Here is a 26,808-nt window from a genome sequence, read left to right as displayed (position 1 = left end):
AAATGTAATTCAACTTTGGAGATGGTTTTTATTTTCTTGTTATGAAACCTAGGCGCCCACACTAAGAACTCAAATGACTGCATGCCTGTGTCTGCTCCTGAAGACGGTCTGTGGCAAAGTGATGCTAAGGTTGAAACCCATCCATCAATAGGTCACAGGAAATAGAAAGATCCAAGTTCAGTATTTGGATTAGAAATCCAAGTCAAAGACGGAACACTGCCATCAGAAATGTGCGATCCTAAAAGATATTTATTTGAAAGTTTTGAAAAAAGTAAAGCTCATGCCCTGGGGCTTCTGGGAGTATGTACAAAATACAATAATTAAATTAAGTCCAGCAGTTAAAGTTCCTCATAAAAAGAAAAAGCTGGAGTGCTTCCCAATGGGGAATGCTTGACTTAAAAGAAAGGTTTTACTCTGTGGCCTGAAGGTCAACAAACTGGGACTCTGTGGGAATGGATAACATTTCTTAAAGGGGTTCTTAGGTCTTCGTTTTGTTGAAAGAAAATAAAAGTAAAAAGGGACAAGTTTTGAAAATTCAAAAAATGAAGGTGCAGTCCTAAAATCATCACAATTTTTATAAACGCTACACGGGAGGCTATGAAAACATGTTCTCTTTTCTGAGCACTAATCTAACACATATGCCCTTTGAGAAGGAAGGGAAAAGGCCGGTGGCGCTTTCTGAACAAACCACTTTAAAATACGCTCATTTTCATAGGCAGTGCATGCAAATTCATAGCCCATCCATTGGCTATTTATTTTGAAAACATTTACCTTAAGTATTCTCATGTATTTGACAATTTAAAATTCCTTATATGACACGAAGACTGATCATATTTTAAAAACGCTTTTATGAGGCAAAGTTATAAAAATGACCATCTTGGGCCACATTGTCGTAACCTAAAATGGAATGTTGATCATCCTTTGGAAATACCTGTTTTGCTACTAATCATTTGTTGTTACCTTTCTATCTCCCCCAAAAGGAATAATGTTAAGAATAGGATAGAAATAACATTTTATAAGTTAACACCATTCTAAAATGTATACTTTATGAGTTTGTGTGTACATATAAACTTGATGTGAGGTTAAACTTTCTCATTTATAAGCATCACTCTAGGCTTTCACATGAGTTTCAGTCACTAATTTGCAGATCATCATCTTCCTTGTGACTTACATAGAAGCTGAATGTTGGCTTTGCATTAAGACAGAGTGATCAAAGGTAGGATATTGGGAATAGCAGCTTTGACTTTGGGAGGCTGAGGCGGGTGGATCACTTGAGGTCAGGAGTTTGAGACCAGCCTGGCCAACATGGTGAAACCCCGTCTCTACTAAAAATACAAAAATTAACCAGGCATGGCCGGGCGCAGTGGTTCACGCCTGTAATCCCAGCACTTTGGGAGGCCGAGGCGGGCAGATCACAAGGTCAGGAGATCGAGACCATCCTGGTGAACACGGTGAAATCCCATCTCTACTAAAAATACAAAAAATTAGCTGGGTGTAGTGGCGGGCGCCTGTAGTCCCAGCTACTTGAGAGGCTGAGGCAGGAGGATGGAGTGAACCTGGGAGGCGGAGCTTGCAGTGAGCCGAGATTGTGCCACTGCACTCCAGCCTGGGCGACTGAGCGAGACTGTCTCAAAAAAAAAAAAAATAGCCAGGCACGGTGGCGCGCACCTGTAATTCCAGGTACTGTGGAGGCTGAGGCAGGAGAATCACCTAAACCCGGGAGGTGGAGGTTGCAGTGAACCCAGACTGCACCACTGGACTCCAGCCTGGGTGACAGAGCAAGACTCCATCTCAAAACAAAACAAAACAAAACAAAACAAAACAAAACAAAAAAACACAAAACCCACAAAAACCCAAAACAAAACAATCCAAAAAATAAAAAACAAAGAAATAGCAGCTTTGGCAGCAACATTTAATTTGCTGACTAATTAGCAGCCTCATTGACATTTCTACTTTGATTCCCAAAGTACAGCATTATCTGTCTGTGCGTTTGGGGACTCTCTGGTAAAATGGACACCCTAAATGTCCTATGCCAAGCCCACAGTCAAGGAAAGATTGTGGAATGTCCTGCAAGCAGCTCATGGCCTAAGACATTCGATTTACCTCCAAAACACACACAGAATTAGACAAACATAGTTTGCCCGTGTTGTTGTTTTCTTTCCTACATTTGTTATTTTTGCTTTTGGAATTGTGAGGGGAGGAAGGAAGAGATGGTAAAATTATAAGGCAGAAGGAAGAATCCAGCAGGACTAGATGGAAGGAGACGTGATGCAAAGTACGGTGCCCATGGGGGATGGAGCATGGGAGCGAGGCCCGCAGCCAAGAGGTGGTGTCGAGGGAGCCAGCTCAGCATGGCGCTGCAGCCTCTGTCCTTGGGGTTGGCATCAACACCATGCCTGCACCGGGCCTTCTTCCCTTAGACAACCCAAGACATTTTCCAGCCATTCAGACCAGCCCCCAGCAGAAAATCCTGCAAAATGTGCAGGGGCATGTTGAGTCTGGGAGGCAGGCGCTCAGGGACCTACAGGGGCCGGGGGACATCAAGGCGCATTGTGAGGTGGCACTGGCCTGGTGGCAGAGCTTCCCGGCTGTGTTTTTGATGACTGGTTGTTTGAATTGTGATGAATTCGAATATCTTTGCTGGGGTCAGGCACTGTCTCTGAGGGAGGCAGTTGCTGAAAAGGAGGCTTCATTATTTTTCTCATTGTTTCAAAAAACACATTCGGAGCTTGCTCACCCTACAGAATTGATGAACGGGGGAACCTGATGTGGAAACATGAATCTGAGGCGCTCGAGCAGGAAGGAAGCCGTGTGGTTTAGTGGAGAGAATTTGGAGAGTTTAGTGGTAGTCTTGGTTTTGCCAGCAGTGTGACCTTGAGCAAGTCCCCTAGCAGGGCAGTAGTCGCACAACTCCAGGAGGTGCCCCAGCGTTGCATTTTTTTCTATGTGGATGGTGCCCCCTTCAGCCAGGACATTGGTACTGCATAATCCTCCAGCGCTTCAGTGTCTACAAAATCACGGGACTGGACAAAATGATCAGATAAGAGTTTACAGTCAGAACATCTCCAGCACTGAGAGAAACTTCCATAGGCCAGCAATGGAGCTAGGAGATTGTCAATAACAACGACAACAACAAAAGAGCAACGCAGCTCCCAAAATGCACGTGGCTGTGGGAGTGTGCCGCCCTTTCTGGTATGTCCCAGAATTTGAACATGTTGTCCTGTGAGAGCATATACTTCATCTAGTAATCAAAGTAAATATGAAGGCCAGGCCAGGTGGCTCATGTCTGTAATCCCAGCCCTTTGGGAGGCCGAGGAGGGTGGATCACCTGAGGTTAGGAGTTTGAGACCAGCCTAGTCAACATGGTGAAACCACATCTCTACCAAAAATACAAAAATCAGCAGGATGTTGTGGTACGCCCCTGTAGTCCCAGCTACTCAGGAGGCTGAGGCAGGATAATTGCTTGAAACCAGGAGGCGGAGGTTGTAGTGAGCCAGTATCTCACCACTGCACTCCAGCATGGGTGAAAGAGACCCTGTCTCAAATAAATAAATAAATAAATAAATAAATAAATAAATAAAAATAAAGGATAAAATGGGGTTGGCTGAATAGAAATGCATATTCCAGCCAGCTCTGCACAGTGCAATTCCCAGACTCGACTGTGCGCAGGTGTGGCCTCTGGGTGGAAGTCACTTGATCTTTACTGAATGCCTACTACATGCCAAGCATGATGCTAGGTGCTTTAAAAACACTGTATTTACTTACTAGTTTTTATTTCTCTTTATTTTACATTCACTCTTTTAAAAAATTATTTTAGGGGCCGGGCGCGGTGGCTCAAGCCTGTAATCCCAGCACTTTGGGAGGCCGAGACGGGCAGATCACGAGGTCAGGAGATTGAGACCATCCTGGCTAACACGGTGAAACCCCGTGTCTACTAAAAAAACAAACAAACAAACAAACAAAAACTAGCCGGGCGAGGCGGCGGGTGCCTGTAGTCCCAGCTACTCGGAAGGCTGAGGCAGGAGAATGGCGTAAACCCGGGAGGTGGAGCTGCAGTGAGCTGAGATCCGGCCACTGCACTCCAGCCTGGGTGACAGAGCAAGACTCCGTCTCAAAAAAAAAAAAAATAAATAAATAAAAAATAAATAAAAAATTATTTTAAAAATTATGGTAAAATATAAGAAACAAGATTTACCATTTTAACCACGGTGGCATTAAGTACATTCATATCGTTGTGCCACAATAGCCCTCCTCTTCTCCAGAACTTTTTTCACCTTGCAAAAATGAAACTCTGTACCCATTAAACAGTAATTCCCCATTGCCCCACCCCCAGCCCCTGGCAACCACCATATGCCAGGTGCTTTTGAATACAATAGTTCATTTAATCCTCCATCACAGGTTAGGGGCTCTAGAAGCAGATGCTCAGGCAGACTTTAGGATGCAAGATGCTAGGGAACAACGCCCAGGAAAGGAAGGAGAACTCAGGATTAGTGTGAAGGAGAAGTTGAATGGCCAAGCAGACCCAACAAAGTCTTGGCTAACCCCAGTGGAAACTCTGGCATGTATATGCCCTGCCAGTGTCCCACCTCTGGCCAAAATGGTGGGGGGCCCTGGAAGGGTCTTGGGCAAGGCAGTGGGGTGGGGAGCTGTCTGCTGACTGCATCTCCCCAGCCTGGCAAGTGGGGATCCTGGAAGTGGAGCATCTCTCTTGACTATCACATCCTCATAGCAACTCTTGGAGTTAGGTGTTTTTATTTGGGTAGCTGAAGAGGCTGATGTTCAGAGAGAATAAATGGCTTCTTCTGTCTGCACGTGACCTAACCCATTAGTAGTAAAGCCAGGATCAGAACCTAAGTGGAGGAGGGAGACTCAGGTCCTGATTTTAATGAACACATTTTCCACAAGCTCATGCTGGGGATGAGAGGCAAGAGCAGGAGAGGGATCAGAGATGTGTGACAATGTCCAATATTCAAGGCATCCACACTATTTTTGGGGACACATACATCTAAACAACCACTATAATGAAAATCCAATCCATGCAACAGAAGGACTAAGGGAAGAGCAGCAAGTTGTCTCTGGGGGAGCTGGGAGGACCTCACAGGAGTGGCTTTCAAGCTGTGTCTTGAAGAATGCTTTGGCGTTTGTTGGGTGTCACAGAGAGGGAGGGTTACAGCTTGTGCAAAGGCTTCGGAAAAGATCAGTGTGGATAGTGGCCAGGGCCTCTTGAGAGAGCTGTGCTGTCACTGATGTGGGTACACAGGGGCGGGGGCAGGCAGTGGCTGGAGCTCCCTTCTGCCAGCCTGGGAGAAGCTCCTGAGAGCCGCTGCGCGAATTTCAGGCCCTGGAAATTGGATGAGGAAAAATGGATGTGCCCTTGTCCTCATGTGGGGTTTGGGTTACTAGCCAGCACAGTTCCCCCAGAAAATCGAAGCCAGAAGTTCATGTTGGTTTTTACGTTCTTCCTTTCACAGAACTCGAAAGACCACCCCCCTGCCCCTTTTTCACATTAAGCCAGATGCCTAGAGTGTGTAGTCTTCGGGAGAAACTCCACCACAGAGCTCTCTGAAATGGAATGTTCATTTTTCTCTTGATTCTATTAGTGTGTCTGATTATGAAGGAAATTTGATTCAGTGTTTAAAAACAAAACAGAACCCAGCCAAACCAGCTATTTGGCGTTATGTAAACCAAAGAAATCCAGTTTCTTGTCACTGAAGCTCTCCCTTTTAGCCAGCTATTTTAACATCATCATATAGCCAGCGTTCGGCCTCTCTTGTTTTTTTGTAAGATGGAATTTTCAGCGTATCAACTCTTTTATTTATGTAATGAAAGGAATCTCTAAAGTTCCTTCCAGGCCTGGGGCTCCAATCCCCAGGGAACCTGTCCAGTTTTCTTTCTTTCTTTCTTTCTTTTTTCTTCTGAGACGGCGTTTTGCCCTTGTTGTCCAGGCTGAAGTGCAGTGGCAGGATCCTGGGCAACCTCTGCCTTCTGAATTCAAGCGATTCTCCTGCCTCAGCCTCTTGAGTAGCTGGGATTACAAGCACGCACCACCACACCTGGCTAATTTTTTGTATTTTTAGTAGAGATGGGGTTTCACCATGTTGGCCAGGCTGGTCTTGAACTCCTGACCTTGAGTAATCTGCCCACCTCAGCCTCCCAAAGTGCTGAGATTACAGGCAGAAGTCACTGTGCCCGACGCAGTTTTCTGTATGTTTACATGTTGCATGCAATAGTGAGAGAGAAATTTTCACCAACAGAGGAGTCTCACGCAGTTTCGGGATTCCTCCTCAGTCAGTGGTAGGCACAGGGGAGTTCAGACGCTGTCTTACACCCATCCTGGTGACAGCCAGCTTTGTCCTGTGACTTAGGTGCGGGTAGCTAGACTCTGGAAATCTGGCCCCCTTCTACACCTTCCAGAATGGGTTGGTTCTTGAACAAGAGCTTGTATGGGAGAAAAGCACCTTAACTTGGCCAAATTCAGCCCTAAGCCTGAGGACAGTTTTCCAATTCCCTGCGTATGAGCAAAGGGGAATGGGGCCAGGATGGAGTGTGTCTCTCTGCAAGTTTGAAAGGCTGTGTACAAACAGAAGGCCTGGCCTCACTCCTCAGACCTCAGGCCGGCCTCTGACAGGTTTAGGACTGCAGTCTGGCAGAGCTCCTGCCCACCAAAACTGGAGGGGAGAGGGAGATGAAAGGTGGAAGAAGTGACTGGTTTCAAAGCATATGGCCTGTAGTTTTTCAAACGTTTTTAATTCCTAATTCGCACCTCTCTTGTTATCATCACACACTGTAGTAGCCAATGGCACTTTTTTTGCGTTGACACTTGACATTATTTCAGGCTTCTGCTCCTCCTTTGGCTTCCACAAGGGCATTCTAATTTCAAAAGAAAAGTTCATCTGGAATAAGTCCTGTGACTGGCCCCTCTGGCACCCAGTCGGGTTCAACAGGTGTTTGTTGAATGACTAAACGAATGAATGAAACAAATCCCTTCAAAAAGTTCGGGGACATCTTTACTCTCAGCAAAACTTCCCCATTTCCTTCTTAAACTTGCGATGACCACTTAGAGTGGCCTCCAGGGATTCCCAAGGGAAATCGGCAAAGTTGACTTCACAGTTTTGCAAAAACTCATAACCAAAAAGCTACCAGAAAGGGAATGTTCATTTTCCTCTTGATTCGAATACTGTGACTGAACAAAGTGGCTGATTCGTCCCTCGGGCTTGCGGCCTGGCGGGGTGAGGCCGAGGCTTCGGTCAAGGAGACCACAGCCAGGGAGCTGCACCGGGAGCCTGCGGGTCCCCTCGGGGCTCGTCGTTCCGCGTGGCTTGGGCGCAGATTCGGGGCTGCAGGGACCCTGGGGCCGGCGGGACCCCAGAGCGTGCGCGAGGGCCCCGCGCAGGTGTCCGGCCTGTGCGCGGGGTGCACGGGGGTGCTGGGGCCTGGGAGACCCGAGAGAGACGTTATTGTTACAGTGTAACGAGTCTGATTAACATGCTCCTGACACTTTCTCTTAGTTTCTCGGGCTCCTAGCAACAGCGCACAAAGGCGCGCGATTGTCCCGGGCTCCACCGGGACATGGGGCCGCCTTTGATCTGCCACCATTACAGCCGGGCTGCGCGACAGGCGCGCGGGCTCCGGGCGGCCCGCGGCGGGCGGGCTAGCGGGCGAGCGGGGCCCACAGTCCAGGCCTCCTGGGCCGCCACGCTCCCCCCGGCCCGGCCTCGGCCTCGGCCCCGGCCCCGGCTCCGCGCGCAGCCGGGGCGCAGGGGACGCAGCCTCGGGGCTCCGCAGGGCTCGGCATCTGCGGCCACCGCGTGTCTCCTGCGCTCCTCCTGCCCGCGGGGCCGCCCACCCCGGCTCGCGGTGCCCTTTCCGTCGGAAGAAGCAAAAGTAAAACCCAGCCGGTCACTTACAGTGGGAAAAAAATAAAAATCATTTAAAAGGAAGGGCATGAGTGACAAAGAAGTCCCAAATGATTTTGTCAAAACAGAACGAACTCGCCCCGCAGGCTGCAGCGCGCTCGGCGGAAACGGGGTTTGAGTGGCCGCCGCCGCCCAGGCGCTAACGACGGCTTCGGCCCCTTCCCGCAAGTCTCTCTATACGTCGTGGGCAATTCTTATTGACTGGGAAGGCGATATGCTGCCAAGTAACAACTGGAATTTAAACAAACGAACACCACCCCCTCCAAAGCCAGCCGGCGCAGAGCTGCTGGGTCCCACGCGCGGACTCGCGGGCGCCAAGCGGGGTCTGGGAAAGTCACTGACCCTCCGTGGGGGCCACGCTCAGGTACCCTGCTCCGCCCGTGGGAAATACAGCGCGGAAAGAAAGTCGAAGACTTTCACGCTGAAATGCTGGGGTCTCCGCTCCCCGCGAAGATGAGCCGGGAAGCATGGCAGGGGCTCCGCGGGTGACACGGACCCTCAGCCGCGTCCACGAGCTCGGGGCCTCGCAGGCCGTCTCAGAACCTGTTTTGTGCCATTCACTGCTTTTCTAGTACTAGAAGAAAGAACACACAGAAGATTCGGTTTTCCACGGTAAACCGAAATCGTAAAAGCAGAAGGTCCTTCCAATTAAAACAAAACAAAGAACCCCGTATTCCTTTTTTCTCCTCGTGGCATTGTTACAAAATTACAATGTCCCAATGAAGCACAAGTCAGTTTCCCGAACTCCTGCAAAACGACCGGGTGCAAAAGTGTGAATGATAATATGTCTATTTTAGAGACGGGGGAAAACGACATGGTTTGTTCTATCTTCCCAGCGAAATATGCCAGGGAAGGAGTTACTTTCAGATTGAAATCGGAGGCGGTGAAGTCTTCATCCCGCAGGACTGGTTTCCCAGCCGCCCCTGGAGGAGAGGAGGGGAGGGCGGCTGGGAGGACTGACACTGGGACATCAGCCGGGAAGGCTCCCGGATGCCGAGAAACTTCCTAACTTGTGTTCACAGACACTGCCCGACTCGGACTGGAGTTCCCTCCACCGTTTCAATAAAACATGACTGTATTGATATAATCCTCTATACATTAAAATGAGGTTGTCACAGATTGTCATTAAGACCTCAGTAAAACAATGAAGACATTATTGGGCACCCCCCCTCAGGCAAGGTATTAGGGGAATAAAGCAATCTACACCACACGGGTCCTATTGAGATTAATGAAAAAATTATGCAAAAAAAAATCTCAATTTCATTTTCCCGTGACGGGGCTTTGCATACATACAGTCAGTCTTGCCTTGCACCTGATGATTTATTAAACTAATCTACAGCGATCACCACTGATGTTCTCGACTCAATCTTGTCCCGGCTCATTTTCTAAGTAATTGTTTCTCATTAGTTCAGATAATGTTTTAATAGTGTTACCCATAATTTAGACCCCAAGAATTAATAACAGGGGGGTGATATGGCTAAGCGGCTTGTGATGAGCTACACAAAATATAAACAGGTATGGTTTCTAATTAGTCAGATTAGCTGCAAGGTCCTCTTCTTGTCACCCATGCCTGGCTCAGGAGCCGGGCAGCTGTCACTTCCCCATGTCGGGGGTGCCCGGTGAGCTCAGTGGAGATCACTCACCCACCCTTGGCTGCTCTCCCACCTTTCCCAGGGCACCTGGGCCCACCCATGGCACCACAGAGATGCGGGTGGAGAAAGAGGGGGAATACCCTTTGCCTTCCAGCATCTTCTTCCTGGAGTTTTGTTCTTCAAGGACTAAGGCACCATGGATTTCTGATCAGGACTGAACTCTCTTCTGGGACCCTCGTCGTTTGGGTCTCTGTTCAGGGAATGGGACTTTGGTCCAGATTTGTGACTCTCATAGGTCCTAGTCTCATGATCCTACCCTAATAGGGACCATGGATTATGAGGAAGATAATAAACTGGACATTTGGGGAGACTGAAACAAGGTGGTTTTGTTTGAACAAAGCAGTTTGGGATGAGGGCAGGGGCGTGGCAAGCAGTCCGACGTGGTTGGGACCTAGGAACCCGTGGCCTGGGAGTGGCCAGCAGCGGGAGACCTAGCTAGTCAGGCCTCGGTACCACCCAGGGACCTTGCGGAGGGGCCTGCTTTTCCCCAGGTCTTAGGGCTCCTTGGCTGGGGAGGTCTTGAGGAGGCTCCTCTGTGTGGGGCTGGCGGGCTGCCTGTGGGGCCAGGGTGCGACTAGAATGCAAGCCCTTCATCGCCTCAAGCCAAGGGCTTCTTTGGATTAGGCTGGAGGATGGGAAGGGTAGTTAGATTGGGGTGAGGGCTGCCCATAGGAAGGACGAGGTGGGGTTTGTTTTCTTCTTTTGCTTAGGACCAGCCCTGCCTCCACGGTTTCTAACACCCTCAGCAGGTGTGTATGGCAGGGGCAGAGTGAGAGAGGCCTTCCTTAGTCTTCCCACTGCCAAGCCATCCTCCCATGCCTCTGCATTCTGAGCAGAGGGGCAGCCTGGTGTGCGCAGCGTGGTCCTGGGTTACCTGGTGCGCACCTGACTCCAGGAGCCCCATCCTGGGTGGGTCCCAGCTGCAACAGTGGGTGCTGTGGGTGCTCCTACAGGAACTGCTGCTGCTGCCCCGTCTGGGTCTGAAAGCAGTGTGGCTAGAGGCCGTTCGGCTCTCACGTTGGTAAGAGGCCATCTTCCTCTTTCCCGCCTCTGAGTGAGGATGGGGCTAGCTCCCACCTTCCTTTCTGGCCACTCTGGGGCAGCACAGGGCAGCCAGGCTGGAGGGTGGCACTGCTCTATGATGGACCCCACGGAGCGTGTGCCATCTCCATTTAGGAGCTCTCTGTCTCCTGGATCCCGTGTTTGGGAAATGAGTTGTTGTCTTCACAGAATGAAGATCCCCAGAGTCATCTTGCCCAGTGCTGGCTCCCCGCATGGCTGTCCCTCTCTGCTGTGCACTGGGGGGGGTGGGGGTCACCTGGTGGCAGTGGGACTCTGCGGCCGTGCTTTCACGTGATGGTGCCTCTCCTGGTGTCTAACCTCAGCTCCACTCACCTCTCGGGCTTCCTGTGGGAATTGCAAGAAGTGGGGAAAAGGAGAGGCCTGGTTGGGGCTCACGCTAGGGGCTGCGGAGGAAATAATCCAAAAGGGCGTAGGAGGAGGTGAAAAATGAAAGTAAAAAACAACTGTTTTCTATTTACAAATTTAAATAAACAGAACAGCCTTCCCCGCGGTGTTTGTCTAAGAGTAGCAGTGTTGCTGCTGTGTAGGTCATGAAAAGGTTGGTGTAGAGTTTAAAACTTCCCATTCTGTTAATTTCTTAAGGAACAGTCGTCCAGAGTCTCGGCACAAAAGCTCATGATTTAATGAGGAACAGAAACAAAATCTCTGATTGTTGGTGTTTCAAACTTCATTGGCGTCCTCTGGCAAGCACAAGTTGATCCCTCTGCAGCTTCAATACCCTTTAGCCTTCAATATAAGAGTACATGCTGAATAGGGAACAATGGCTGGTTGTTATGTTTATTTACCCTTACTACAAGCTGGGTTAACCTCTTCAAAACAGCTTTACTAAGCCCGTTAACCACACCACCCATCTGACCTGCAGCCGCATCTCTAATGTGATGCAAATCTTGCAGGGGCCACATGCACCAGCTCGGGGGCATTGTGTCTCCTGAGACGCTACAAGTTTATGACTGAGGGAGTCCTGTCTCGGCCATACATTTCCAGGGGGAAATGGCCTCAATGGCAAACAGTTAAACGGGAAAATAAAGGGGGAGAATGGATGGTCGTGTGTTTCTGCACATTTATTTTTTAATTGCCAGTAACGGTTGACCCACAGCATTCACCCAGGATGACAGCTTTCCTGTCCATCATCTAGCGGTTCAAGGAGATGGATGTTTCATTTTGTGGCTGGAGGTTAATAGTAACCAGTTTTGAAAGTTTACTTTTAGAAAGTGTCTTTTTAAGCCAATATAGTACTTAGTATCCTTTTCTGATGCCATCTCTGTTGTTTTATCAGATTACTAGTGAAATAGAGATGAGCCCTTAATGTTGTTGCTATTTTTTAAAGGCCTGGCTTTCTTAAAATTATTTGTGGTGTCAGCTGTACACATGAACAAGCAGGAAACATTTAGTAACATGAGAAGGGTGGAGGGAATATGTCTATTTGGGAAAGACCGTGCCATTAAAGACCTACTTTCCTCTCACAGCCCATCTTTCCCCAGGATCTTACCTCCCTGTGAAATCATAAGCCCATATTTGTAACACACTAAAAATGATAAAGTCATAAACTTGGATCCAAAAGGAAAAATGTTCATTTTTTTTAGGGGAATAACTGGCCAATAAGACAACAACAACAAAATCGTGATTCACATGAACTGTAAATGGAGTCAGGTCCCAATCTGGCATCCTAACACGTTGCTTTGAGTATTGTGGTTTGTCTTTAAGAAACCCACTGTATATGTTCAGCCCACCTGATGAGAGCTTCATTTAACAGATCATTTTTCCTTGATGGAGGTGGCAAGCGTAACAATGTTCTGGGCCTGCTTCAGTAATGGCATGTCGATCATACTCCCTTGGAAAGTAAAGGCTCCCTGGAAAACAGAGAATGCGAACTTTCCGAAAGAATGCTCAAATGATAGGTTTCCTTTCTGTGCACACTTGCACAACAAGAACATTTTAGATTCCACCTGAATTATACTGACTTTCCTACCCAACTTTTGAGAAAGCCAAAGTAAATTACAGAGGAGAGATTTCTTTTTTCCCCTAAAGACGGGAAAAGAATAAAAATCTTCAGCATTTTAATGGAGAGGAAAGACACATCGGACACAAGACAGGAAACTGTACAGTTAGCTCTTGAAATCAAGCAGAAAACAGCTGTGGGAGGAAAATCTAAATACTTCCCTATATATTTTTGAAATATTATGTAGAACTTTAAAAGCAGGAATATATTCTGGCAACTGATTATTGTTTTAAAAATTTGTACCGTCAGGCTAATGGCAAAATCTTACTGCCTTGCTGTAACATAATTGAGAGATAACCTGATAAGGTGATGAGAAAATGCAAGGTAGGATAGTACTGAGTACAAAGAGATGAGTCTGTTGGTACACACTTACAGAAGACGATTAGAATGACCAGGGACTGCTGGGCGCAGTGGCTCATGCCTGTAATCCTAGCACTTTGGGAGGCCAGGACAGGCGGATAACCTGAGGTCAGGAGTTCGAGAGCAGCCTGGCCAACATGGTGAAACCCTGTCTCTAATAAAAATACAAAAAAATTAGCTGGGCATGGTGGCACATGCCTGTAGTCCCAGCTACTTGGCAGGCTGAGGCAGAAGAATGGCTTGAACCCAGGAGGCGGAAGTCACAGTGAGCCAGGGTCACACCACTGCACTCCAGCCTGGGCAATAGAGCGGGACTCCATCTCAAAAAAAGAAAGAAATACCAGGGACATGAGCTGTAACAAAAGAATCACAGATCGGTTGAATGTTAAGATGGGAAGGCGTCTCTAAAATCTCCTGGAATAGCCCCATTTTACAGACTCATTTTTTGAAAAAACTTCTACCATACTTATATAGACTGTGTCAAGTAACCTAAGCCCTGTTCTAGATGCAGAAATGGAGGCTCAGAGTAATAAAAGAAGGAAAAAAAGAAGTGCTCTTCCAAGGTCATGTGACTAGGGAAAGCCAGAGCTGGGGCTGATGCTTGGGTCTCAGAGCTTCAAGCCTTCATCAGAGATCCCCACATTAAGAAGACAAGGTAGCTTCTTTAAGTGCATCAGCAAAAGACAGATTAAATGGACAGAAAGCAGCATGCTCAGAACCCAAAGTTAATGTCTGGTTATTTGTGTTCATCACTTCCTTTTGTTGCTTACAATGATAGCCCTTCATCCTAATCCACCCTGCTTTGACCTGTGGGCAAGGATGCTGGTGGGAGTGGGGTGCAGGGGTCCTTTGATATCTGGAGGTGGTTGGGGCAATCCTAAGGCACATTGATGGTGGTCCATTTGCATCTATTGCAGCCCGTTTCTGGATTTCACAAGTACCACTTCCCAACAGTCAATGCTGATGTTACTCAGGGCTGCTGGGATAGGAGTGCTGGGCTACCATGATAAGGGCTGAGAGGTAATAAGTTATGGTTATATATAGGATGGAGGTAAAGAAAAATGGGGGGAATCCTTAGCAATGACTTTTGGGATTTATCTTTCGATTGAGAGAGATTCTAAGCCTACTAGGATCAGGATTTTTACCAGTAGTGGCCAACCTTCTCAGCCTTAGAATGATGACTCTTACTCATATGAACACCTGTGTGGCCTAAATTCCTGTACTGCAAGTCACTTCCCAGTCCTCTCGTTTTTACTGTTTATACCCCCGGACTGTCCTTTCCATAACTTAATTCAGCCTCGAGCTGATGACCAGGAGGAATTTTCCTAATTTGGCTGGAAGTTCCGAGGAGGTCCTGTAGGTTGGCGTTAGGTGGAAATCAGGGCCTGGGTCACATGCTGTTTTACAAGGCAGTCGTCTAGTTTTCTTATTGGAGTAAATGATGAAGACCAAAGGCCTCTTGGTTATCTGCCCACCAAGTGGATTATGGCCCTGTAAAACAGCACATCTGTCCTGCTAGGGTTTAAACAATAGGCTGGGGAGATGAAATTAGCATAGATGCACATGAAATCAAAACGGTGCACAGAGAATCCAAACGGTGGCCGTGAGTCTGTGCCACGTTCCCGAACCTGCTTTGGGTTCCATGTGCATATCAAAGATGAAAAACACTTCACATAGTTTTTCAAGACTGGGAGATCATTTCTTCTATGGTGGCAGGTTTTGCTTGATTTTCTTTAATGAAGCTTAAGGTACAAAACAAAATGTAGCATATTTGTTCTGTGTCCTGCATCTCTGCAAATGGATGATTTCAGTGTTATGAACGAAACTGCCTAGCGTGAATATCCCCAGGCTCTCACATAGCCACTTGTAATTTAGGTGGCATTTTTTTTAAACATGTGGATCTATAGGTGAGATGAAAATAGTCTATTGGTCAGGATTTGGAAAAATGCAGTTCATCAAAAAGCTACTTGGATTTTTGGGGAAGGTTTGAAATCTTCCTTAATGATTATATTTTATATTTATTTATTTATATATTTTTTGAGACTGAGTCTCACTCTGTTGCCCGGGCTGGAGTGCAGTAGCGCAATCTCGGCTCACTGCAACCTCTGCCTCCCAGGTTCAAGTGATTCTCCTGTCTCAGCTCCCAAGTAGCTGGGACTACAGGTGCATGCCACCACATTTGGCTAATTTTTTTTGTATTTTCAGTAGAGACTTGGTTTCACCATGTTGTCCAGGCTGGTCTTGAACTCCTGGCCTCAGGTGATCTGCCTGCCTTGGCCTCCCAAAGTGCTGGGATTACAGGTGTGAGCCACCGCGCCCGGCCTCATGGTTAAATTTTTTAACACCCATGCTACTATCATAATAATAGCTATAATTCTTTGAGCAATTCCTAGTCTGGGGCCTGTTGCCTGGCACTTTAAATACATTATTTCATGTAATGCTCATAACAACACTTTGAAGTAGATACCATTATCCATCCGCAGTAAAACTTTTGTTTTTTAGTTGTGGCAAAAACATATAACATAAAATTCACCATTTTAGATGTTTTTAAGCATACGGTTCAGTGGTGTTAACTCTATGTACATTGTGCTACAGATCTCCAGAGCTTTTCCTTCTTGCAAAACTGAAACTCTGCAGCCCGGGCACGGTGGCTTACGCCTGTAATCCCAGCACTTCAGAGGCCAAGGCAGATGGATCACCTGAGGTCAGGAGTTCAAGACCAGCCTGGCCAACATGGTGAAACCCTGTCTCTACTAAAAACACAAAAATTAGCTGGGCGTGGTGGTGGGCACCTGTAATCTCAGCTACTCGGGAAGCTGAGGCACGAGAATTGCTTGAACCCGGGAAGCAGGGGTTGCAGTGAGCGGAGATTGTGCCACTGTACTCCAGCCTAGGTGACACAGCGAGACTCCATCCTAAACCTCCCCCCACCCAAATCCCTGAAACTCTGTATCTATTAGACAATTCCCCATTTCCATGTCCCCCTGCCCCCAGCAACCACCATTCTACTTTTAACAAGGATGCCAAAAGTAGAATCCTTGGGTTTCACTCTGTCACCCAGGCTGGAGTGCAGTGGCATCATCACGGCTTAACGCAGCCTTGACCCCCCAGGCTCAGGCCATCCTCCTGCCTCAGCCTCCTGTGTGGCTGGGACCATAGGTGTGCACCACCATGCCCAGCTAATTTTTTATGTAGAGACAAGGTCTCCCTATGCTGCCCAAGCTGGTCTCAGACTGCTAGGCTCAAGTGATCCTCCTGCCTCGGCCTCCCAGAGTGCTGGGATTACAAGGCATGAGCCACTGCCCACCACCATTCTCCTTTCTGTCTTTGAGTTTGTACTCATCCCCTTTTAATAACTGAGGAAACTGAGGCAGAAGGAGCTTAAGAAACATGTGCAACTTGGCCCTGTAGTTAGGAAATATGTAACAGAACAGGGATAAAGCTGATTCTATCTAATGCCAAGCCTGTGCTCTTAGGGGCCTGGTGATTGAAAAGGGTTCTCTGAGTGTGTTCTGTGACTCCCTGAATCAGAATAATGGGCAGGGGGGCTTGTTAAAATGCAGATTCCTGGGCCCAGTCCCACATGGTTTGTGCAGAAAAGCTGGAGGTTGACGGGGACTCCTCTGGTGATTCTAATGCATATTCATGTTTGAGAGCTTCCATGTTTTAGCTCCCCAGGTAGAAATGGTTAGGCCGGCTTGGATATGTAGGTCTATAAACTGAAGAGCCCTCTTGCAGCCTTCTGTAAATGATGCCTTTCTCTTGTAAGGCATCCCCAAGATGCGAAATGGCAGAATTTTCTTAGGTTAATCACCACTTATTCATTCATCCGTCAAGAATGGACCGAGCAGCTCCCTTGTGCCAGTCGCTTGGGACAGTGAGAGGATGCGACTTGGCCCTGCCCTCTGGGAGCTTACCATTCACTGGAGGGGAGAGGGAAGGAAAAAGCAGGTGCTACCTGATGCAACAAGAGTTGGAGAAGAGGCCAGGGTGGTGAGCACAGGGACGATCTGAGGGCCTACAATGGCTGCACTTCTTCCCAATCTGGGCCATCTTTGTGGGACTGCACTGCTCACACAGACGGGTACCTACAGCAATGCCAGGCATCTCCACGCGTTGCCGTGGAGCTCCGGACATCTTGGGCTTTTATTTGACAGTTACCTATGGCGTTATGTGTTGTAATAAATCACTGGTCAATTGCTTTGCACATCTTACTATACATATGTCTATGATTTCAGACTCCTGAAGGTGAAGGCCAGGATCACCATAGCACACGTGTCTTTTGCATAGGAAGGAAACAGTCACCATTGAACTGTGGTTTTTCTGACACCTCGGCCATTGCCCGTTGATCAGATAAGCACTGACATAATCTGACTTACAATTTGACAGTGAAAGAGGTGATGCCAGCGTGATGACAACAGTAATCACATCTATGGGAAATTGTCATATATTTTGCATTTCTGGCACTTAGTACTTGACTTTTTTTTCTCCACAGTCCTAAAAGAGTAATTTTCTAGAAACCACAAACTGATCTACGTCTTTCCCTATTCACTATGTTTCCAAATAACTTCTGTGGACACTGAGGGGGTTCCAACACCACATTCTGATGACGGTGTTGCTGTGGCTCCCTGAGAGGGAGTTCTCTGTGAGAATTCAACGCTACTATTTGAATACAGCTGCTAGAGTCCTTCTTTTTTGGGGTATCACCCTTTTCCCATATGGTGCTAAGTCTTTCTGCTCAATGAATGAATGACTGGCCTCACAGCCGTTCCCAGGGAATTCCTAAACTTCCAGCCAGTGTTGGCCATGATCAAATTTCTCCTCGAGATCCTGGCTGTGCCTTCCACTTGCTAAATCTCTCAGCCCAGCTGTGGCCTCCTGGGATATGGCTCTTCCTTATCTACAAAGTCAACAGCGCCCTGAAACTCCCCCAAAAAGGTAGAAGATGATGCTCCCAGAGACACTCTCACCGGCACTGCTGCATTCTTCTTTCCTGTTTTTCAACTTCTCCCACTTGGAGAGTCCTTAGAAAGGCCCTCGTGTGCCCTCGGTTCCCTCTCAATTTTGTTGTGACATTCATCTGAAGGATGTCCGTTTGGGTGCCAGGCACCCACAGCTCAGTGAGGCTTCCTGGCTCCAAAGCTGGCTCCCGGAGCTCTCAGGGACATGGTGCCAGGATGTTTATAGGGGGTGGCACTTTTCTAGTTGGGAGCATGCTGTTATCTTTCTAAAACAGATCTGACGGAATCATCCCCTTGCTTTAACCTTGCCATGGTTTTCTTTGGACTTGCAGAATTAAGTGCAGTATCTTCAGTGGAGACCCAAGCCTGCCCATGATGGGACCCTGCCCCCCTCAGCCTCGTCTCCTGCCAGTCCCCTGAGATCCATCCCCCAAAACACACTGCCCTGCAGCTCTGCCGCATGCCCTGCTCTCCCTCTGAAGGCCCTTTCCCTGTCTGGCAAACTCCTCCTGATGCTTCCAGATGTCAAGTTGTCACCTCTATGAAGTGTTTGAGGCCTCCTTGGTAGAGCAAATCCCTCTCCACCCTTTCCCTGTGCAGATCCTGGTATAGCCTGTGTTCCTATCTATTTGTTTACATTGCTATCTTGTTCACAATGCCATGAGGCAAGTGCCAGGCCTCACGTGCCTTTGACTCCCAAGAGCCAGCACCCAGCACCCAGAACCCAGTACCTGCCAGGAACACAGGAGATGCTCTGTGACTGCTGACCTGGCGATGATGGAAAAGGCTGAATGAAAAGCCAAGAGCAGCAATACTGACCTGCCTGAATAGAGGGACACAGGTTCGATAGTTGGTGATTTGGATCATTCTTTTTCTTTAATTTGGGACCTTAGGGAAGGGGCTGTAGTTGTCTGGGCAAAGCTTTGCTATCACACATACCTGCTGGGTCTTTAAGTCACCTGGAATGTGCAGTGAGGTTTCATCCCAGATGGTCTCAGGGATATGGGGCTCTGCCTCCCACCCCATCAAGCTGTGCGGGATGCCCTGGCCCACACCTGTGCCTATCAGTTCCCTGCATCGACATGGATGCAGAGTCTACTGCACGCCTGGCGTGCCTCAGGCCCCGGGACTTGCGACAGCAGGAACAAGACAGATGTGGTCCCTGACCTCACCGGGCTTCCAGTCTAATGGGGAGAAAGACATTAAATAGACAATGATGGAAACGACTATTACTTACGAATGAGAACGTTTGTTTAAAAAGCAAGGCACAGGGGAGCTGAAGAGTAACCGATAGGGGACCTAACCTGATCAGGTGGGGCGTCCTGTGGGACGTGATGTTTAACTGACATGTGAAGGGTCAGGAGCAGCTAAGCAGGGGAAAGGGACAGGAGGAGGAAAGGAATACAGAGCAGGGCACATGATGGCTCTTTCTGGGGTACGAGCTGGCTGACTGAGGGGACAGTGATAGGAGAAGACAGAACCACCCCAGGTCTCCACAAAGCTTTCCAGTTCTGAGCTCACCTTCTCCTCTCCTTTATCTGCACGTGTCTCTCTGTGCCCCGGTCTGGTAATATTCACTGTTCAGTTGGCCAACACTTGCTGAGCCTCTGGTAGGACACCGTGGCTGACCTCAAAACGGGTAATGCTGGGGCCAGTGTGGTAGTGTAATCCCAGCACTCCTGGGCTGAGCGAGGAGGATCGCCTGAGCCTGGTCAAGGCTGCAGGGAGCCGTGACGGCACCGCTGCACTCCAGCCCAGGTGACAGAGTGAGAGCTTTTCACGAAAAAAAAATTTTCATGTTGGTTTGGGCTCTAGTTAACTCGTGCAAGTGACTTAACAGTTAAAGGGCAAGTGAGTTTATGACGTCTGTGGTGCTTCAGGGCCAAGGAGCTGCAGAGAGAAGGAGCCATCACAATGGCGCTGGTTTGACCAGGGAAGGGCTTCAAAGAACAGTTCTTTAAAAGTCAGCTTTCGAAGGTCAGGGATGCCAGAAGAGTCAGGAGAAGGGCGTGGGGACTGGAAGTGTGTGTGGAGTTGGCTTTCTTTGTTCTTTTTTTTTTTTTTTTTTTTTTTGAGACAGAGTCTCGCTCTGTCACCCAGGCTGGAGTGCAGTGGCTGGATCTCAGCTCACTGCAAGCTCTGCCTCCCGGGTTCACGCCATTCTCCCGCCTCAGCCTCCGGAGTAGCTGGGACTACAGGCGCCCGCCACCTCGCCCGGCTAGTTTTTTGTATTTTTTAGTAGAGACGGGGTTTCACCGTGTTAGCCAGGATGGTCTCGATCTCCTGACCTCGTGATCCGCCCGTCTCGGCCTCCCAAAGTGCTGGGATTACAGGCTTGAGCCACCGCACCCAGCCGGCTTTCTTTGTTCTGCAGGAGCCTGGTGTCTCTGGTCACCAGTGACATAACAGATACACAAAACTAAGGGGTGTGGTAGGAGACACTGGATCTTTCTGTGGTTCTCTCTATGGCTCAAAAGCTGTCTCCTAGGCCTGAGGACACACAGCCTACTCCAGCCTAAATTAAAGCAATCTGGAAGAGAGATGACATTTTAAAATACTGGTTCTGCTTTTTTTTTTGGGGGATGGAGTCTAGCCCTGTCACTCAGGCTGGAGTGCAATGGCGTGATCACGGCTCACTGCAACCTCTGCCTCCCTGGTTCAAACCATTTTCCTGCCTCAGCCTCCTGAGTAGCTGGGATTTCAGGCTCCCGCCACCACACCCAGCTAATTTTTGTGTTTTTAGTAGAGACGGGGTTTTCCCATGTTGACCAGGCTGGTCTTGAACTCCTGACTTCATGATCCACCTGCCTCGGCCTCACAAAGTGCTGGGATTACAGGCGTGAGCCACTGTGCCCAGTCGGTTCTGCTATTTATTAGCTGCTTGACTTTTCTTATGACAAAGCACATAAAGACAGTCTTTATTAGATGAAGCTGGACTGAAACCCAGTGGGGTTCCTCTGTTCTTGTTACACACACTGATGGGCCCATATGTGCTCCTTTCTGGACCCCAAGCAGAGGAAGTTGAACCACCTGTTTCCTTTCCTTCACTCTGGGTGTTTTTCCTCTGTCCAGAGGTGGTCCGAGAATCCACCGATGGGGAAGCTAAGAGCTGGGCTGGGCTGGCCTGGCCCAGCCCTACTTCTGAGTGGGACAGCATGGATGGATTGTCTGGCACCGCTTTCTGGGCGCCAGGGGAGGGGTAGATCTGGGGGAAAGGATGTTAGTTTCCTTGAGGAGGAAACAGGAAGATTGTCTTGGCAACTGTAACCTCTACTCTAGCTAACTATACTCTCAGTAAGCCCTGGAATATTAGTTTCCAAACTGAAAATTGGAGGAGGGTAATGCCATTAGGAAGACCCATTACCCAAAAAAGAGGTTTCATTTGATAGTACTTTATACTATTACAAAATATTCTTTTTTTTTTTTTTTTTTTTTTTTTTTTGAGACAGGGTCTCACTCCCGTCTCCCAGGCTGCAGTGCAGTGGCACGATCACAGCTCACTGCAGCCTTGACTTCCCGGGTTCAGGTGGTCCTCCCACCTCAGCCTCCCCACTAGCTGACTAGCTGGGACTACAGGCATGCCCCACCAAGCCTGGCTAACTTTTTGTATTTTTAGTAGAGACGGGGTTTTGCCATGTTGTCCGGGTTGGTCTTGATCTCCTGACCTCAAGTGATCTGCCTGCTGTGGCCTCCCAAAGTGTTGGGATTATAGGTGTGAGCCACCGCGCCTGACCCAAAATATTTCCTTTTTTTTTTTTTTTTTTGAGACGGAGTCTCGCTCTGTCGCCCGGGCTGGAGTGCAGTGGCCGGATCTCAGCTCACTGCAAGCTCCGCCTCCCAGGTTCCTGCCATTCTCTTGCCTCAGCTTCCCGAGTAGCTGGGACTACAGGTGCCCGCCACCTCGCCCGGCTAGTTTTTTGTATTTTTTAGTAGAGACGGGGTTTCACCATGTCAGCCAGGATGGTCTCGATCTCCTGACCTCGTGATCTGCCTGTCTTGGCCTCCCAAAGTGCTGGGATTACAGGCTTGAGCCACCGCGCCCGGCCCAAAATATTTTCAAAGACTTTTTCTCACTGTAGTACAGAAGGCATGATTATTTAGTATTATAGGTGCAAAAAATAAGATTCAGTACTAGTTAATCTTATAAAGGAACTTAAGGGGACAAGACTAGAATCTAAGGCTTTTCACCCCAAATCTCAAATTCTTCTTATTAATCATTGTAACCCAAAGTATGGCTGATAACTGGTATTTGGGATAATTATAGAGAAAATTCAAATACAGCTACATATTTATTTTGTATATACTATGTATTAAATTATATTTAATATAATTTATAAAAATGGCATATCTAAGCTATTTCAGAAATATTATTACTTAAGATGAGGCTAAAAATACATATAATGTGCAGATAAGCAAATGCGTGAAATTGCAATTTTAATGAGAATTTGGGAAAGAGTAAAATATAACATTTTTCATCCTGGGCTTCCATTTGAAAGTTCTTACTGTAATTTATTACAATACCAGAAATAGTAGAATTCAATAATACAATATATGAGTGACATTTTAAGTCTTAAAAATACCTAAAGCATTTGTTAGGGGGATTAAAGGCGGTGATATTTGGTCCTTGTGTAATATCTGATTATCAGTAACTCTTTGTTTTATGAATAAACATCTTTAAAAATTGTAATGAAGCCTGGGCACAGTGGCTTTGGGAGTCCAAGATGGGAGGATTGCCTGAGCCCAGGAGTTTGAGACCAGCTTGGGCAACATAGTGAGACTCTGTCTTTAAAAAAAAAAAAAAATAGCTGGGTGTGGTGGCACGCACCTGTGGTCCCAGCTATTCAGGAGGCTGAGGTGGAAGGATCACTTGAGCCCAGGAGGTCAAGGCTAAAGTGAGCCATGATCGTGCCACTGCACCCCAGCAACAGAGTGAGACCCTGTCTCAATAATTAAATAAATAAACAACTGTCAGGAAGATAGTAAAAGAATATGACTGAAGACTTAGAACATATAGAACGTGTTTTTCATCTTTTTAACACTTTAAATTGTAGTGATAATTTGATCGGTATTTTAATAATATTTTGAATTGAAATTCAGCAGCCATTCATTCCTATTGCCAGATAATTTACGGATGCTAATGTATCTCTACATGAAATTTCTGAAAGTTCAACTGAAGTCATTCAACATAGATACCAATTCACATTGTGCTAATCTATGGTTACCTATCATGGAATTCAGACGGAAGACACTCCATGGCCTTTGATGGGGAAGCCCTTTAAATAATTCATAAGAATGTAACAGTAGGAATATCGGGTTTGGGGTGGGCTGGGGTGGTGTTCATTTTGCACCTGACTGGGAAGCACAGTGAAAAGTCAGATGGGAGCAGCATGCTGAGCGGCTGGGGAAGGCCCTGGAAGGTACAGGTTCACAGAGGGTACTGAGTTTAGGGGTCATGCAGGAGGTTGGGAGAATTGTGTACCCTGGGCAATTAGTGGATTCATTTTCCAAGCTCTGAAAGGTGCAGAAGCCTGGAGAAGCTCCTCTTTATCCCTCCCGTCCCTTCCCCTGTAGCTCTCTGGCTGTCACTCAGAGGGCAGGGCCAGGAGGGGCACAGAAGGGAGGCCTCTTGTGTTTCTGGGGCAGCTCCACCTGCCAGGTCAGTGATGGTCTGAGCAGGCACAGGGGATCATCTTCTCTATGCAAAAACAGGACACTTTCCAGGATGGGCACAGCTTGCGGTGGCTCTCAGTAGCCTGCGGCTGCAATGAAGGGTAACGAAGCTCCCTGGAGAGAAAGGATCTGGCTTTTCTTGGTGTTTCCCTTAGAAGCAGCTTCATGCAGAGGTTAGGGATGTGGACTTTGGGCTCTGTTACACCTGACTTTGAATCCAGGAATGCCTTTTCCAGCTGTGTGATCCACAGTGAATAAAGCTACCTTTCCCAGTCTTAATTTCTTCATCTGGAAAATGGGGATAATATCGCTCCTATAGGGCTGTTGTGAGGATTACATAAAATAATATATGCAAGGGCCAGGTGCAGTGGCTCATGCCTGAAATCCCAACACATTGGGAGGCAGAAGTGGGCGGATCACTTGAGGTCAGGAGTTCAAGACCAGCCTGGCCAACACGGTGAAACCCCATCTCTACCAAAAATGCAATTAGCTGGGCACAGTGGCATGCACCTGTAATCCCAGCTACTCAGTAGGCTGAGGCATGAGAATCGCTTGAACCTAGGAGGTGGAGGTTGCAGTGAGCCGAGATCCCACCACCGTACTCCAGCCTAGGCAACAGAGAAAGACTCCATCTCCAAAAAAAATATATATATATACACACACACACATATATACACATATATGCATATATACATATATATGCATATATACACATACATATATACACATATGCATATATATGCATATATACACACATATATGCATATATATATGAACAATGGCCTGTCACCTAACAGGCTCTCACAATAAATGGGAGCAGTTATGCTACCAGCACTATCACTACTGTGGCCACACCACTGTCATGACGGCCACCACTACTGTTAGGAGTGTGATGATCTCTCCTCTGGTTATTATTACCACTCCCATGGCCACTGCTCGCCTGGTTACTGCTACCACCATTGCTACTGGTATTGCTACTGTTATTGCTGGCCAGAGATTATTTAATTCCACTTATCACAGAATGGCTCAGTGAGAAGCAGACTGTTTGAATTCTAAGTGGGTTTTATGATTTCAGAGTCGTTTTAAGACCTGCAAGAGTTTGAGAGACATCAGTGTCTTTGAAAATACAATGAACAGAAACAGGCTCATGCCTGAAGCTTCCTGTCCCCTCTAAACTCTTATAAATCACAGATTTAGTTGTCTCTTTAAGAAACTAGACTCAGGGATGCTATATATTTGGCAGAGCCTCAGGAGGAAAACAAATAAATTTAGAAAATTTTAAAAACTTAGAATATCAGCAGAGGACAGATACTAATCAAATGCAGATGATCTGAAGTCCAGAGCTTGGCTTACACTGAGGAGGAGGTACTGAAACACAGGACACAGTTCTTTCAGCAGATGATGGACCAGAAAAGGAAGAGGTATAGCAAAGATGATGGATAGACACATTTGTTCAAAAGGGGGGACGTTTCTTGGAATGTGGAAGTTGAGTGGATGCAAAATGAATGGACAGCATTAACATTTTGCTTTTTACAAAGGAAGGGTGAAATTATTTAGCTTTAGCTAAATAAATGGAAAGATGGAGCTAGAAAATAGAAAGATTTGTGTGTTGTTCTTGGTAAGACTAATTTGGGACTTTACCAAGAATTCCAGGAAGTCGGGGGTGCGATGGGGAAGAAGAAGCAGTAGAAGGCTTGGAAGATGGATTTGGCAGGAGCAGGGCAGGAAAGGTAGAGGCGGCCAAACAGCAGCAAGGAGAGCTGAGGTGCACGTGTGTGCCAGTTATCTGAATATATGACCATCCCGAATCATCTACTTGCCCAGGTCTGGGTCTCCACGGACCAGAGCCATGCTTACTTTAAAAACTGATCAGAGAGACCACGGTAGCCTTCTATTTTTAAAACTTTCCTCGGGGCCTAAACATGTAGAGGGCAAGATTTCTCTTTAAAAATATTCAGGCAGAATAATCAGGCAAGAGTAGGCAAGTCTTTGTTTTTGATATCTTTTCACAAGAAAATCTGGAAAAATAAAGCCAAGTATGCTATGTAGAAAGCTATGTATTGAGGTGAAAACAATTGGATTTATAAGCGTATCAAAATCTAAGGGAGTTAACACATTTGCCATCAAATTAGGTTTTGTGCTTAATTTTCTCAGTTTTTAAAGTGGCTTTATTGAGGTATGATTTGCATACCATAAAATTCACCCATTGTAAGTGTATAATTCGTTGATTTTTTAGTAATTGTGTAGCGTTCTGCTACTATCACCTCCATTTCAGATTTCTCTTTGAAACCGGAAATTTTGTTCAAAGATTTTAAAAAATTATTTTTAAAACCAAGACAAATGTGTAACAGGCCAAATGTTTAAATGTCTTTGTTTAAAAATATTTGACATCGAATTTAAGCTCCTGTTTGCCCATGAGAAAAGCAGACAATGAATGCTACTTATAGCAGTTTGTAGCTAAGACCAATAATGCTAAAATTTCTCTATTTCATCCATGGCAGGCTTATTCTTTCTTTGGAACACAGATTTAATGAGTTAACATTAACTAGAAGAGACTGAAAGATTTACTAAAATACTGGCACATTTTTTCAAAGTACAATTGATGAATAACAACTGATGAAATAATTGATGGAAACATCTTCTTTCGATTTTTCTAGAAGGTAGCAGAAGTATGTCATATATACTGTTAAAAGTACATCTAATAAATTTTTTTAGCATTGTCAGGAATTTGAAAACCAGTTAGCTAAACAGTGTTTACTAAACATGTTTCGTGTACCTATTTCTGCCCAAGATGCTGCAGGGAGGTGCATGCTACAGTAGAGAGAATTCTATTTTTTTTTTTTTTTTTTGAGATGGAGTCTCGCTCTGTCGCCCAGGCTGGAGTGCAGTGGCCGGATCTCAGCTCATTGCAAGTTCCGCCTCCCGGGTTCACGCCATTCTCCTGCCTCAGCCTCCCGAGTAGCTGGGACTACAGGCGCCCGCCACCTCGCCCGGCTAGTTTTCTTTTGTATTTTTTAGTAGAGACGGGGTTTCACCAGGTTAGCCAGGATGGTCTCGATCTCCTGACCTCGTGATCCACCCGTCTCGGCCTCTCAAAGTGCTGGGATTACAGGCTTGAGCCACCGTGCCCGGCCAGAGAATTCTTTTTTTTTTTTTTTTTTTTTTTT

General features: G+C 47.0%; 1 protein-coding gene across 1 annotated transcript in view; it reads right to left on the bottom strand.

The window, feature by feature from the left end:
* Positions 1 to 11,249: 11,249 nt before the first annotated feature.
* CLYBL (citrate lyase beta like) overlaps positions 11,250 to 26,808 on the bottom strand; it is a 282,666-nt gene continuing 267,107 nt past the window's right edge. The window contains exons 8-9 of the mRNA XM_025364289.1: positions 12,382 to 12,501; positions 11,250 to 11,377 (exon numbers count right to left, since the gene is read on the bottom strand). Of these exons, the coding sequence (XP_025220074.1) occupies positions 12,406 to 12,501 (96 nt within the window). The 3' untranslated portion in view covers positions 11,250 to 11,377; positions 12,382 to 12,405. The remainder of the gene's footprint in view (positions 11,378 to 12,381; positions 12,502 to 26,808) is intronic.

This window comes from Theropithecus gelada, chromosome 17 (genome assembly GCF_003255815.1).
Source record: "Theropithecus gelada isolate Dixy chromosome 17, Tgel_1.0, whole genome shotgun sequence".
NCBI classification, from domain to species: Eukaryota; Metazoa; Chordata; class Mammalia; order Primates; family Cercopithecidae; genus Theropithecus; species Theropithecus gelada.
The sequence above is the reverse complement of the archived record's forward strand: the minus strand, read 5'-3'. Positions and strand labels throughout refer to the sequence as shown.